The 14,601-nt window shown below is 40.4% G+C and overlaps 1 protein-coding gene across 2 annotated transcripts in view; it reads right to left on the reverse strand.

Moving 5' to 3' along the window:
• LOC146805833 (glutamate carboxypeptidase 2-like) overlaps positions 1-14,601 on the reverse strand; it is a 428,404-nt gene that overhangs the window by 20,647 nt on the left and 393,156 nt on the right. For both annotated transcript variants that reach the window (XM_085623137.1, XM_085623138.1), the window contains exon 18: positions 10,474-10,566. In XM_085623137.1, coding sequence (XP_085479263.1) covers positions 10,474-10,566 — 93 coding nt within the window. The remainder of the gene's footprint in view (positions 1-10,473; positions 10,567-14,601) is intronic.

Genomic DNA, 14,601 nt, shown 5'->3' on the forward strand with positions numbered 1-14,601 from the left:
CTAAGATTAATGAAACTTCAAGGTAATGGACTTCCTTTTCTTCTAACCACTAATTCAAAAGCATACTGGCACCCTGCGCCCCCCAGGGACCTTTCCACCGGTCGCCCACATCCCTTAAGTGCCAGTCCCTGCTGTAATTTACCTACATGCTTCTCCTAAAATCCATGGAGAATTATTCTGCCTTGCTGTAACCTCCTGCCTGCTTGCCTTATTCCAAAGCTACTAATCGTTCCTGCCTACTTGCTGTTTGACATCCTTTCTGTCAACTACATGACTACAGCACTGCTTACTTCCTTTGTGCTGCCCTGAAACGAGCGGTTTCTAACAGATGCCTGTTCCTTCAAAAGAATTTCCACAAGGTCTTCGTCGTGATGTTGCTCGGCAGAGTTTCGGCCCTAATGTGCAGAGTTACTTCTTCTTTCATTCATGATTTCAACCATGAGTCGTATGGGAGAAGACTTTTGTTAATGACATGTTATCGTGATGAATTAAACGTCGAGAGAGAAATGATTGTCGTGTGCAAAAAGAACTTGAAGTGTTTTCTACTAAATCGGCAATTTATGCCCGGATGTCTTAAAGGTCTTAACGGAAACCTTCCATTCAAGCGACTTCCATTTCTGCCTTGAATTTTAACCTTGTTTCCCAGACGTTTTGTAAAGGTTAAATCTCCAATGAACAGTCATGCATTATAAAGAGGCCCGTCACCTGATTCGGGACATTGGTGGTGAGTTTGAACTTATTTTTATTATTTTTCAATATGGCACAGTGCGCACCTTCCTTTGGCAGTTTAACTGCCTCGACTGACATTATAGTTTTTTTTTAAAAAAACATCGCATGAGCCTTCGACAGCATGCTCTCACACAGCGCGAGCACTCTCACCTCTAGCTCCGATGCCGTTCTGTCTTCATGACGTCTCTTCATTAAAAATGCTTCTGGTCATTATTGACGTTTAGAGTACGATGATGCTGGGAGCCACCCGGCGCAGCGTAAAATAGGTGCCGCCATTTTATGCATAAGGCACAGTTTTCACGTTACATTGCCTTCTACTGCTTGTTGCCAACCATCCTGCCAACCACGTTTCCACTTGGCAATGTCAACTCCCTCTTCATGCAGCATGTACTGTATATTATGATTTACGATGCCTTTTCCTCACAATTCATTTTTAAGTTTTTGAGGCAAACTTTAAGAGCAAGGAACTTAACTTCAAGGTCAGCATTTGATGATTTACTTATTTCATGTTTCACTCGGTATTTTCTTCCACCACTTTGACTTACTACATGAGCTGAATTAATTCAACAGCGCCATCTACTGGTTTTTATTTGAATATTAAATTTGATATTAATCTTGGATTCACCATACTAGATCTTTATTTTCGCCAATGGACAACGGTGACTACCTTATTTATTTTATTTTATTATTTTGGGGACATTTACTGTGTGATACATGGTTAATTTAATTTTATTCAAGTTTCCACTCCACCTTAATTTTTATGTTTTGGCATGATTTCCTTCTACATTCCCACTTATCGGTTGAGAATTCGCTCACCTGTAAGTATTATGAAGCTTTTGTAATTTTCTAATGGATACTTAATGATTCTATTGTTGTTTTCCAAATTTTGTTCTACAAGCTTTAATTGTTTTTACTCATTTCTGCTTATTTCTTACAATTGTTTATTCGCAATTCCAGCTTTGTAACTTTCAAATTTTTATCTGTGCAATTTCTTGTGTGTAGACGTACATCACTTGAAATTGATTTTTCACATTCTTCTGATTAATGATGATTAATGACACTCGTTATTTTCTTTGCAGGTTAGACCCTTTAAACTATGTTAGAATTTTTTCGCAAATTCTTCTTGATGTTTGTCACCTGCATTTTCATTATTCTGTATTTATTCTATACTCATGAGTTTTCTTGGTTTTGTGCACGAAACCTCTTCTTGTGATTCTTCTTCAAAAGTTTTGTATGATTTTTCTTCAACAGTTCTGTATGATTCTTCTTCAATCGTTTTGCCAGTTTCTGTTTCACCTTGCGTAAGGGTTTCTTTCTAGAAATGTTACTGGCAATAGTGGTTTTTCAATTTTTTAGATGGTTTGTACTCCTGTTAGGTGTAGTTTTCTCACCTTTCTTTTTTCTTTCTTTCTTGGAGATTCTTGTTGTTTTCTCCTGTTAGGAGTACTTTTCTTGTTTTTGTGTTTCTCTTCTTTACCTTTCGTTCGTCGGTTCTCGCCTTCATACCAGTCTGGCCAATTGGTGTGCTTTGCTGTAACCTTGAACGTATTGTTTAATTCTCTTTTGTCCTTGAAAGAGAAGATGTTGTGTCTTCCTTCCTTCATCCTTGTTGTACTTCTCTTACCTTTGCTATGCTACGTTTTTCGTATCGTGCGTCACATCTTTTTCACATTTTGTAATTATTCACCTCATGTAATTAGTGTTTTCTTCCTTTCTTATTCTTGCTGTTCTCGTTTATAGCTCTTCCTATTTATTTAATTCTATTCTATGTATTTATGGTGTCTTACCATTTTATTCTTGGTGTTCCTGCTTTGTACTTTTTCTTCATGTTACTTACTCATCGTCCACCCTATGTTTCTATTGTTATGGTTATACTTTGCATTTTTTGATGCCTTTATAAGGGGGAAGATGTGTAGTGTCTTGCATTTCTGTTTAGCCAGTCTAGTTATCCTGTGGAATGTTATCATTCATGTGATGTCTTGGAATGTTGGGATACTTGACTCTAGGAGTCAGTTGAGAGCTGGGCTGAGCAAGTAACATACTGCTCCTGGTGGGGTCTCTGCATAAGCTTCCATCTTCTACTTGGAATAAACTTCTAAATATACTACCTCGTCTGATTCCTGATTCATACTCCATCACTACAGTAACCCCCTTTGAAACAAGGGTTGCTTCAGAGATCCTAGCATCAGGCCTCTGAATCCTGGTCCTAAAGTGGCTGTACAGTTTTCACTTTTGTTGGTCAAGAGATACCTGGCCAAGCTGAATGCAATCTATGGCCCCAACGAAAGAGCAGTGTGCCAGCAGAGCAATACAGGAGTTAGGGAAGGACTTGAGTTCAGGGTACAGGTGCTGTGTCTCTGGTGCCTGTTAGATTGAAATGAAGAAAACTGGTGCACTGCCTGAGACACTGGACAGGATCGCTGAGCGCATTTGCCCTTGTGGGTGATTGCCCTATCCTGAAAGAAGAAACTTTTCCCTTGAAACTAGGCCATGATTCCTGAGTTGCGAGTTGTGCAGCTCCACCGTGGGAACAACAAGAGCCTGCCTGTGAGGCTCAAACGGACACAGGGAGAAGACTCCCCTCTGGTTGGTTGTACAGCGGCTTTAATTTCCCAAGGACTTCTTTTTCTTTCTTTTTTTTTGTTGAGAATGTACCCCATTGATCGTCCCATTTTCGAGGAGGAGCAACCCTTTGCAGCTCTTCGTCCTAATTCTCATGGTTCTGTGTAGTCCTCCTGGTCCTCTGGATCCAGGATCATTTTTGTAATAATATGTCTGACTGCTTTAATGCTTGTATTGGGTATAATGATAGATACTCTAGCCCTCATAAAGGAAACACTGGAAAAGTCTAGCGAAAATGTTTTTGAAGTTGAAATTGATGGTAACTGAAATGCATAGGAGCCTTGAAAATGTTTTTACTAGATGGTTCTAGGATTTGCTTAGGACTAGAAAGCTAATAGTTCTGTTTCTGATAATAGTAATTACTCTCTCCTGCTATCTGTATGACCCAATTCTCTGTTCCCTTTGTACTTCTGCTTATACCTTATACATACCCGCTTAACAATATTTAGAATGAGAAACGCCCACCTAGCAATGAATTAGGATATTTATGGGGAAAAAAAAATAATTAAAAATTAATTTGCATATTTTTCATTTTTCCTACTGGATTATGGGAGATGTCTTCAGCTAACGCTAAAAGGGTCGTCTGTCGTAAATTGGATGCGATTAAATTAGCGTTAGCAGAATCCATCTAGTATTTAGAGGCTATCTTGTACATCTTATGGAATCCATTTTGTATTTCTGGTAGCCATTTTGTTTACCCTTGTGCTCTGTTTAAAGGACTGGCTATACTTAGACTCTGCTACCCTGCACATGCGCAGGAATATCTAACTGTCCATACATCTGTTTTTAGTCTGTAACTATCAGGTTGTTTCTACCAGAGTCAGCAACTGCTAGCTCCTCCTTTACTGTGCATTTCTGTATGTATGTAACTCTTCTCATGTATGCTTGTACCGCCCTCTTTCTGAGCCCCTGTGTGGGTATAAAAGACCCATGGTTCTTCTACTCTGTGTGCTACCTTCATTCAGCACCACAGGGTGCTGGGTGAATGTGGTTCCACCTCATGAGGTTTATTAAACTCTGTATTTTCTATTTCAGTTTCTGTGCCAACTTCTTTCCAATAGTCTGAGGACTCTGTGCAGAGAAGGGCGAACCCCTTGCACTGGTAGGCCTAGCTGAGGCCTATTTTCTACAGGAGCATAGTGTTGTAAATATATTACTGCATCATGGTGTGGTAGTGCAATGCCATTTACAGACAGTTTCCCATTGAAATGACAACACAATTCATGCTGCCATGCAGTTTTACTGCTAAAACAATATAGCGCACAAAGAATATTGTGTGCAAATCGAGTTTCATCTAATATTTATCACTTGTCCATCACCAGTTAAAGAGTATTGATTTGTTTTGCTAATATTACATTTTTTATTATATCACACACAAAATTACAAACAAATGTGCTCAGGGCCGGACTGGCCGTAGAGGGCACCGGGCATTTCCCCAGTGGGCCGCCAGGGTTGGGGGCTGGTTTTGGTTCCTTGGGGGCCTATTTTGTTACAGGGCTGTTTTTGCAGCATAGCTGCAATATCGGCCGCTGTAACGAAATCGTCTGAAACAGGCTGTGGCAAACAGCTTGGCCGCACCCCTATCCCCCCCCCCCCCCCCGGGGGCCAGCCGAGCACCTTGCCAGGGCCGGTTTTGGTTCCCAGTCAGGCCCTGTATGTGCTTCATTTTTGTTTTCCCAACTGCTATGTTTTGAAAAATGTTTTCAGTTCATGTACTGGTATTTAAATGTTGTTGTGTGTTTAAAAAAAAACAACATCCTACAGCCTTCCCTTCCACACTCCTTTACCCCAGCAAGATTGTCTGATAGTTCACTTTACAAGATCCTTTAACTTTGTAGAGAAAGAAAAGTAAACGCCAATCTACATGTCAGAAAAATAAGCAGAAATTTGTTAGAAGACATAGCCCAATCTTTGAACACAAACAAACGTGACAGGATGAAAACAAAATTTTACGTTGTCTTCATTACTCATTCACATTGTGAAATCCATCATCTTTATTTTGGGGGTGCTGCAGAACTCTCCGAAACTCTACTTCCATGCCTATGTATCAAGTCTCATAAGGACTTGGGTCTTGTCTGCATACATTTGGAAGTTTATGTAATACTGCTCAAGACGTAGTGTCAGTAAGCGCACATGCATGTTCAACAAGAGGTAGAAGTACGATGAACCTTGCAAAACACTGGAGTGTACCAGGCAAAAAAACAATTTGTGTTTTCCAGTTCTGATTTTGTGAATAAGTTTGGAGAGAAATTATTGTATCTTGGACAGGACAATGCCTGCCATACCTGTGCATGTTTGAAGTCTGTCCAGGAAAATTGAGTGGCTGAGACAATCATATAATGTGTACATGTTATAGTGTAGGGGGGAAACTTTCTTGTCTTTATTTTTTGAGAGGGGTTCCTCCTTAGTGTCAGGTGGGGCTGTTTTCGTACCTCTGGCATATCTGCACTAAGACTGGTGGACATGGAGGAGGAGGCTTAATTCTGCACAGGGCCAGTCTGGTGTTTTATTTATCAGGCATTTCTCCGGTGGGTGAAGCCACTGGACGCTGGTCTTTAAAGCCCAGGGACGCTGACTCAGCCACTTTTGCCAGCACCCAGAGCTTAATTGTAGCAAGCACAGGGGAGTTTCAGAAACCCATTAGAAAGGGAGAAGAGAGAATGGATGGATGGTAAGAGAGAGAGAGTGAGCAAGTAGACTAAAGAGGCGGACAGTTTAAGCCTTTTTGCTTGGGCTGATTTTGGTGTCCCAGTCTGGCCCCGATTCAGCATGCTCTTGAATCACTCTCATCAGCTTGCTTTCCCGGATTTTTCTGAGGAAGGATATATTGCTCACGTCCTGTATTTAGCCAAAATGCTGAGGTCTTTGTTTAGCTTGCTGTGGCGTTGGGAGACAATAGCATGCATTAGAGTGTCAGTTATGGGTCCTGAGAAAATGAAGGTATTTATTATATTTGTAATGCCAAGTACAAGAACAGGAGTGAGTTGTTTGAAGCTCACAACAAAGATGGGGTGTTATGAGAGTTGGATGCTTTCATTTTGGCAACCAGGGTGAGCAGTTCCTCTGCCTCTAGTGGTTTGACAAATGTGAATCTGGGAGCAATAAAACAGCAATGTTGGTGGGTATGAAGATAGGTCTGGTGTGCTAGAGGTGGACTAGGGTATTTTGGAAACTTTGCATTATAGGAAATCTAGCAGATTTTTGCAATGTGTTTTGGGCACATAATGGTTGCTCCTCAACACATTGGGGTTAGCCAGCTCCTGACAAATAATCAATATGTCCTTGAATTTGTTTGGTACTTCTGTTGTATGTTCTGAGGTCGCTTTAATATATTACGTTAATTCATTATAACCACCTACAGAAAGATTTCCTGTCTTTTTTGGGATTGTGGGATTTAAAAGGAGGAAGAGCATCCAAGACAGCATAAATGTTGCACTATAGGTTGTTCAGCAGGGGTTAGGGATATGCAGATATCTGATTATAAGGTTGGTCTCCAACCTTTTCTCTAGTGAGAGCTTCTTCTGAGCTGGGAAAATCATTGTGAGCTACTGAAGGCCAAGCAACTCGAGCATTATTACCAGACACCCTCACACCCAAATTAATTGACTTTAAGCCTAATGTCCATAGAACCAGATACTATGGTTTGAACAAAATACTTTAACTAGTGGCACTATGACAGGGCTGCCATTTGGTATCAGTAAGAATGTGGTCTTTGGGGATGTATGAACGTGAATGGATTATATGCGTATGGATGACAGAGAGCCTGTGTCATATGTACTTGTGGCACAGGACATACGCCATTTTTGGCACAGTTGCATGTATAACACAAATGGGAGAAATCTAAAGAGAAGAAAAATGGTGTACAAAAAATATTCAGAATATAGAAAACATTTCTGCACTTTAAATTTCTCCCACTAAAAATAATGCTTAAAATAATGGTTTATTTTTCACTTTTAAATATGGCCCTGTGTCGAGAAAATTAAACGGATGAGTTAACTTTGTATATATTTTTTCCCTAAAAATAATCATTTAAATGTTTCCTTATTTCCAAGTGACGGATTACAAACACCAACCATGTCAAGCCATCCTGGCTGAAGAGGTGTGAAACCCCGAAACCGGTCCTAGGATGCTTGTTTCCGGTCCAGGGAGGATCTGGCTTGGCAGTTCGGGCTTGACTGTTCCCATGAGGCACAGGGTCAAGACAGATTTGCATATGGCCAAGTCTAAACTGGGGTGGCATGGTGAGCAAAAGAATGATGGATTTAACCCAGATGTCTTGACTGAGGGTGAATGTTTTGATTTGTTCTGCATTCCGTCCATCAATTGTGTGTCTTTTGCCTTCATAAAATATTATGGCTTATTTGAAAGTGGATAAAGACATTAATACTTGATGTTTCATAGAAAACGTTTTTTTTTACTTTAAATTTCTCCCATTTGAAAAAAATGACTATTGTCAGCTATAAATATGACATAGTGTCTGCTGCCCACTGGGAGAAAAAGGTCTGCAGCTTGTTAAGGAAAAACTTTGAAATGGGAGAAAATTAAAGAGTTAATCATTAAAGTATCTTTTCATTTTTATTTTCTCCCATTTAAAAGGATCCAGAAACATCATGTTTTTCTCAAGATTCAATATTGAGTCGACCAGGACTTTTAGTTAAGAGTTAAATACTTCAGTGCTTCAGTTCTTCACCTCTGTGCCCCAGCCTGGCCCATAAATCTGACTGAGCACAGCTCATTATCATGACATGCTATCTGACGCCTGATGATAATAATGTAAAGTAAACACAGCCCTCCCTTTACTTTAAAATACAAATGTGACCCGGTGCTTGTTAAAAATGACCACAAGGCTACAGCTACTCTGAAGATGTCTGGGAGCTACTGGTAGCTCGCCATTGACTGGTTGGAGACACCTGTTTTAGCTTAAGTGTCATAGGCTCGAATCCTTTTATAGGGATGTTTTGAATTGTCTTTAGTGGGTTGGTGGGGTTTTCTGAGAGTTTCAGATGTTATGCACAAGTAAGGTTAATCAAGTCAGTGGCAATGAAGAAATGATCTAACCATCTCAGAGGCGGTAACACTAGGTTTGCGCTGCCAAGGCTGAATGTGATTGTAAGGTCAAGATTGAGCCCAGCTATGTGTGTTGGGCCACTTACGATCTGTTGGAAACCAAGTGATGCCTGTTATCAATTGGTCTGTTAACAGTTCTCACTGATATCTGTTATCAGGTTTACATTTGGCCTAGCAACCCATTTAAGGAAATTGCCCATGATCAGAATTTAATTAGCCTTAGTTGGAAAGTGTTTTCCTCATGGATTTAAACAGTTTCATATCATAATCAACATTTTCATTATCCACTCATGTCACTTCTCCAGGAGTGGCAAACCAACAAATAATCTAAATCAATTGAAATACAAATTAATCAAATAGACCTAAGACTGAAGACATGTTCCCGGGCTGGCGTACCAACTCAACTCTCCCATCCACTCACTTTTGTCTTCCAACTGGCCAGTGACCTAAGCATTTCGAAACAGATCATCAAGATTGATGCAGTGACCAAAATCAACTACTTGATACTAAGACTTTCAAGAAAGACACTGCCTTATGTTGACCAAAGTTTACACAGCTTCCTATTAACTTAAATTCAGACTATACTAACACTCAGTCTCCCTCCTCCTTCTATCTTGCACAACACACCAACATCATTAGAAGACATAAAAAAAAAGTTTTTTTTGTCCAGGTACCAGAATGGGAAACAATCTTCTGTATTTGTTCATCCCGGGATTTTACCTCTTCTTTGAAATCAATGAACTCTTCACCTTTACTTTCAGAACCTTGGCTGATCTGCCTTTACAGGAAATAATCATCGCTTTAACATATCAATGAGGTACGTAAAAAAAGTGTGATGGGTGTAATACTTGAATCATTCTCAGCCACTGGTAATTACTCAGGCACACATCCAGTCCATCTTTCTGTTCCCTACTATGCCACCTCAGAAAGGAATCAGGAATACGGAAACCAGTCTTGATCCTGTTCTAATAGCAACAGGCCAGCCTGGACTACCTAGCCAGGTCCATTCTGAATGGGAACACAAGCAACTTAAGAGGTTTCTCTTTTATCTATTTGGGCCTCTCCAGTCATGTTTGGGATGACTATGGCATAATGAGCACATGGCACATGTCTAGGGATACCTGTTGCACACAGGCTCTGCACTGAAGTAGACAAAATATACATCAATGGCACAGTCCTACGTGTCTCTGTGCCCAGGCTGCACTCTGAGGTAATTAACAAGTGTGATAAACAAGTATGTGTATTATGCTTTCAAGAAGAGATTAAGCTCTACTCAGTCAGAGTTTCAAAAAGTATCTGGATGGTTGACTACAAAGCACTCTACTATGCCTTGCTCACCCTAACTGCAGTAAATATTTTTCACAGTTCTTTCTCAGCCACTGTCAAGATACACAAGGAAAACCAACCAGTTAGACTAAGAGAAATGATGTAATTGCCAAGATCCAAAGGACAATTTGAAGTAATATAACTCAGTATTTAACCGTCCAAATAGAGGACGACTCTGCAAAAACTCAAATGGTGAAAATCACTTTCCTTATTAGCAGGCATAATAGGCAGTAGTGGTTTAGAAATTTGTTTCATGTTTTTTTCTTTACCCTGCATAGGGATGAAATTTATATCATATCAGATCCCCACAAACCTATAGTAATCAAACGGAAGTTAGCCCCCCCATAAGCAGTTGAGATGTATTATTCAATATTCAAAAATTACCTATTAATATTAAGAAGGTGATCAATCTTTTCTAAACATAATTACTGATCTTAAAGTAGCTATACTTTCCACATTACAAAATATATTTTTGCACTGCACACCACTTCAGGCAGTTGTAGGTGAATGTAATTGTCATAGTACATCTTATTCTAGAATCTAAGGTCTTAGGTGTGGCACATTTCATGCTGATTGTATAGTCCAATAAACATTTTGTTTATATATTTTGATCATGTGAGATATCTTTCTTTTTCAAAATCATATTGTTGCAGATATTTTCTATATTCTTTTGCATATATTACAACATGTTCAGGTTCTACTGGGGAAATCAAATTATGTTTTACATACCTATAAAAAGGTCTTCCTGGTAATCCAAGTGGATCAATAAATGCTCTTTCCAATAACATTAGCTGATCATTCCTGGTCCTCACTGCCAGGGGGCTGTGCAACAAAGAGATAGATGAAAGTCTTTAAAGTAATACAGTACTTTGTAAACAGAATGCGATTTTAAAATTCTACTACTTTATACCTATAGCAGTCCAAATAATGATGTTCTCCCATCCATCATAATGACAAATTATTTCAATGGGGGAAGAGTAACTATTCTTCCATCTCCTACAAAATATACTACAGAAAACAAGTACATCTACCTGTTTAAAAATAAACAACTACTCGTTAGTATAACATTAATGTCAAGATCTCATGATTACTCAATGGTCCTTTCGGAGTGAAGAGGGAAGACGTTCAGAATTTGGGCAGGACCTTACATAAAGCATCACAACAATTGTCATGCTCTTAATCATTTAAGCAAATCAAAGATGTATATGTTTATTCTAATTGGAAATACCATCATAATTATCATTCTTTGACTAACAAACAAATATTTAAATCCAATGGTTTCGTCTTATTTTTCCAAAGGAAAATTGAGTAGAGGGGAAATAATTTAAAATAATATGCATTCATTAGAAGAATGTTTCATGAGTCAAAGAATGAAACACATCATGATGTTTCCAAATAGAATAAACCTCTACAAATTTGAATTGCTTAAACAGGTGTTAGGAATAAGGTATGATCCAGCAGCTATATATTAAGGGGCATATTTATGTGGAAGATAGACAGCGCAGCAACGTGATCACGTTGCTGCGCTGCGTGACGGGAAAAGGGCAGGAATGCGATATATTTAACACAATACGGCGCATTCCTGCCTTTTCTCAGCGCTGGCGCCCAGTGAGCAGCCTAGCGCCAAAGCAGGCACTCCTGCACCATGTGGCAAGGGTGTCTGCATTGTAAGCAGAATTGTTTTTGTGGTACACCTTCCTGCACAAATACAATCCCCTGAGGCATTTTCTTCTTTCTATGTGTGCTGCGGGATAGTAAGGCATAGCATTTTGGTGCATTTCCAGGTCTACCAGTAATGGTAAATCTCAGAATGCATCAAAATCAATGGGTGTTGCATGGGGAACTAGTGTTGGCAGGATGGGCCATCCTGCCAAGATGGGAAGGGTGGTGCTGTTCCCTTCCCAATTACATTTCAAATTAGCTATCTCAGCACACTCACAAAGAACTTCACACCTGTCCTTTATCACTCCAGACACCCTTGCAGCCTGGGCAGGGAGGAAGGAAATTCCAGAACCATGTGTGTGTGTGTAGGAAAACTGTAGACGTCTTTTCCATTTCAAAGATGGCACCAGGCATGACAATAGGACCCTAAAACCCACTCTTCAGTTCACTCCTGTACCTGCAGAGGACATTTAGAAGGCCTGCCTTTTACTTTTGAGGACTACTCTGCTGCTGGAGGCCTGCTTTGTATTTCAGATGACCTTTGTTACTCTCAGAGGACTGCCTTGCTGCTTGAAGTCTGCCTTGAATGCTCAGAGTACTGAATGGTTGCTAGAGAACTGCCTTGCTCCTTGAACCCAGGATTGTCAGACTGGCTCCAAAGCTAGTTGGCTAGTCTCCTCTTCTGAGCAACAGGGACACAAAAAGCTCCAACACCTTGAACCTTGAACATGGACCCAGACTGAAGGGGGTCCTGTCCTCCAGCTGCTCACCCAGTCCTGGACCCTTGGAAGTGGTGCTAAAGGTGCCCAAACAGCCTAAAGTCAAAACCTGGGACTTAGACATTTTTGCCAAAAAGGTCCCTGAGAACCGAGAGCTGACCGGGACCTACTTGCTCACTGGTCTGCCCACAGTGAACACGGGTCGGCCTGACTTCGCGGTAGCACCACTGCACCATCATGGACAGCGAACTCTCTGTGAAATGTCAGATTAGTGTTGTTTCCTTAGCCAGCTTCCACATGCCCGCTTGCTCCACAAAGTCTTCAGGTGACTCTCCATCGGCACCAGGAAAACAGTGATGCATGTCCTCATCACCAGCCGACAAGAATACGGTAACACACTCTATGTAGGCGCCACCACCGAACTCATGCAAAGACTTCAGATGATCCATAACACAGCTGCTGGACTGATCCTCAACCTTCCCAAGAGGAGACACATCACCAATGATGATGCCTCCTCTTCAGACTCTGCTGAACTTTACCTTCTCAGACATTTATCTTCAAAATACCTTCTAAGGACAAAGGTAAGCCAAGACTGGGCTCAATCCACTTTGTGTATCTAAACTGTGCTCCATCAAGGCCGGCCATAATTCTGCCCTGGTGTCGCACATTAGATGCCTGCAATTGGAGCTTAAATGTTTTAGGCACTAGTTTTTACTGAAAACTTTAAAAACTCATAACTCTCTACTGATTGGATTTTTGTTGTTTTAATGTCAATTAATTTATTACATGTGACTCTATTTTTCTAAATTGGTGTGGGTTTTTCTTGTGTTGTGTTTTCACTTTAGAACTGTTTAAGTGTTGCAAAAATCCTTTACACATTGCCTCTAAGTTAAGTCTGACTGCTTTTGTGCCAAACTATAAGAGGGTTAAGCACAGCTTAATTTAGTGACTTTTGTAGTTCAACCTGACAAGGATCGTGGTCATTGCTTGAGAAGGGGTTTCACCTCCTCATTAAAAATCAAATTTCTAACAGGGAGGAAGAACCACTGGAAATGCGAGAATCAAGAATCCGCATCTATGACTTCCCATGCAGCTTGCCCCACAGTGGTACATCAGACCTCACAGCAGCAAGGTGAGTCAATAAAACATGGCAGTATGCTGTACTCTGAGCACCAGCAGGAAACCCCAGCGAGATCAGTAAAAGTAAAAGAACAGTAAACACTGAGAAAGGCACAAGCACAGTGATCTAAGGAGTGGGAGGAGAAAGAGCCCCTTGGCCAAGCGTCAGTCACTCTGTTTTGGTCAACTGCCTACAGTACATTGGAACGTATCTAGAAATTGTTTCTCCTCCTTTCATTCTACAGAGTTCAAACAATCTTCTTATCACATTTTGCCTACCAAAGTTGGACATTCTACTATGGTTTATCACCTGTGTTCTATCCTCTTCACTACCTACCTCCCCACTCGCAGCCAGAATTTACATTCTATAGTTACCCCTCATGAAGCCTGCTTCACTCACACCGTTGCCTGTATACCACTATTTTTCAAGTGTGAAACCTAACTGACCTCCGACATACAACATGATTCCAACACTAGACCTTTTCTTCTGCCTCCATGACTGTACGTAACACCTACATAGTTCTGCAATGCATTTATGTTGTTGTTCTCCACTGTTATGGTCAACATTGTGCCTTTATTCCATGTATACACAATATAAAATGTGTGTCTTGCTTTTACAAATATAATAATACCTGCAAAGAATATATTTAAAAAAATACATTGGGCCACTAAGCCCATGAAGTGAGCGCACTCTCACTACTAATTCACAAACTACTATACTCCCCGTTCAACAAAGTGAGGGAAGATACCTTCTGCACATCCATGAGAAATTATATAAAATCCATGATTGCCTGTACACTTGAGGACCCAGGACATAACGTATCCTCAAGGAACACAAACATAGCCCAGCTCTGTATGTGCTCTGTTGAGATTGAGGGCTGTACCCAGTCTGGTTGAGGTAGGTCGGTCTCTATCTCACGTCCCGCTGTGTCAGAACGTACCTGTTAGCAACTAGGCTTATGATATGTAGGAAAAATATACTCACAACAATATGTAGACATTTGTATACATTCCATGCTTGGTTTCTTCACTCTGTACCTTTAATATACTCAATGTTGGCAATACATTTGTGAACTTTACTATCATTTGCTACATCTGTTGTGTACGTTAGCATATGATCAGTACCCATTGTATATGAACTATATGTCTCACTCACACGTGCAGCAAGTAAGCGGGTAGACCTAAGGTAGCTTGTGAACTAACCTGTCGGGTATCTTGCAGGACAGATTGTACATCCCAAAATTGATCTTTACTGTCGTACATAATACGGGAGGGGTGCATAAGACACCCATATGTTTTTGCCACTTCGCATGACTAGCGGGCATACTTTAGTAATCTCAGGGTCAAGAGAAATCTA

Source organism: Triturus cristatus, chromosome 8 (assembly GCF_964204655.1).
Source record: "Triturus cristatus chromosome 8, aTriCri1.1, whole genome shotgun sequence".
Taxonomy (NCBI): Eukaryota; Metazoa; Chordata; class Amphibia; order Caudata; family Salamandridae; genus Triturus; species Triturus cristatus.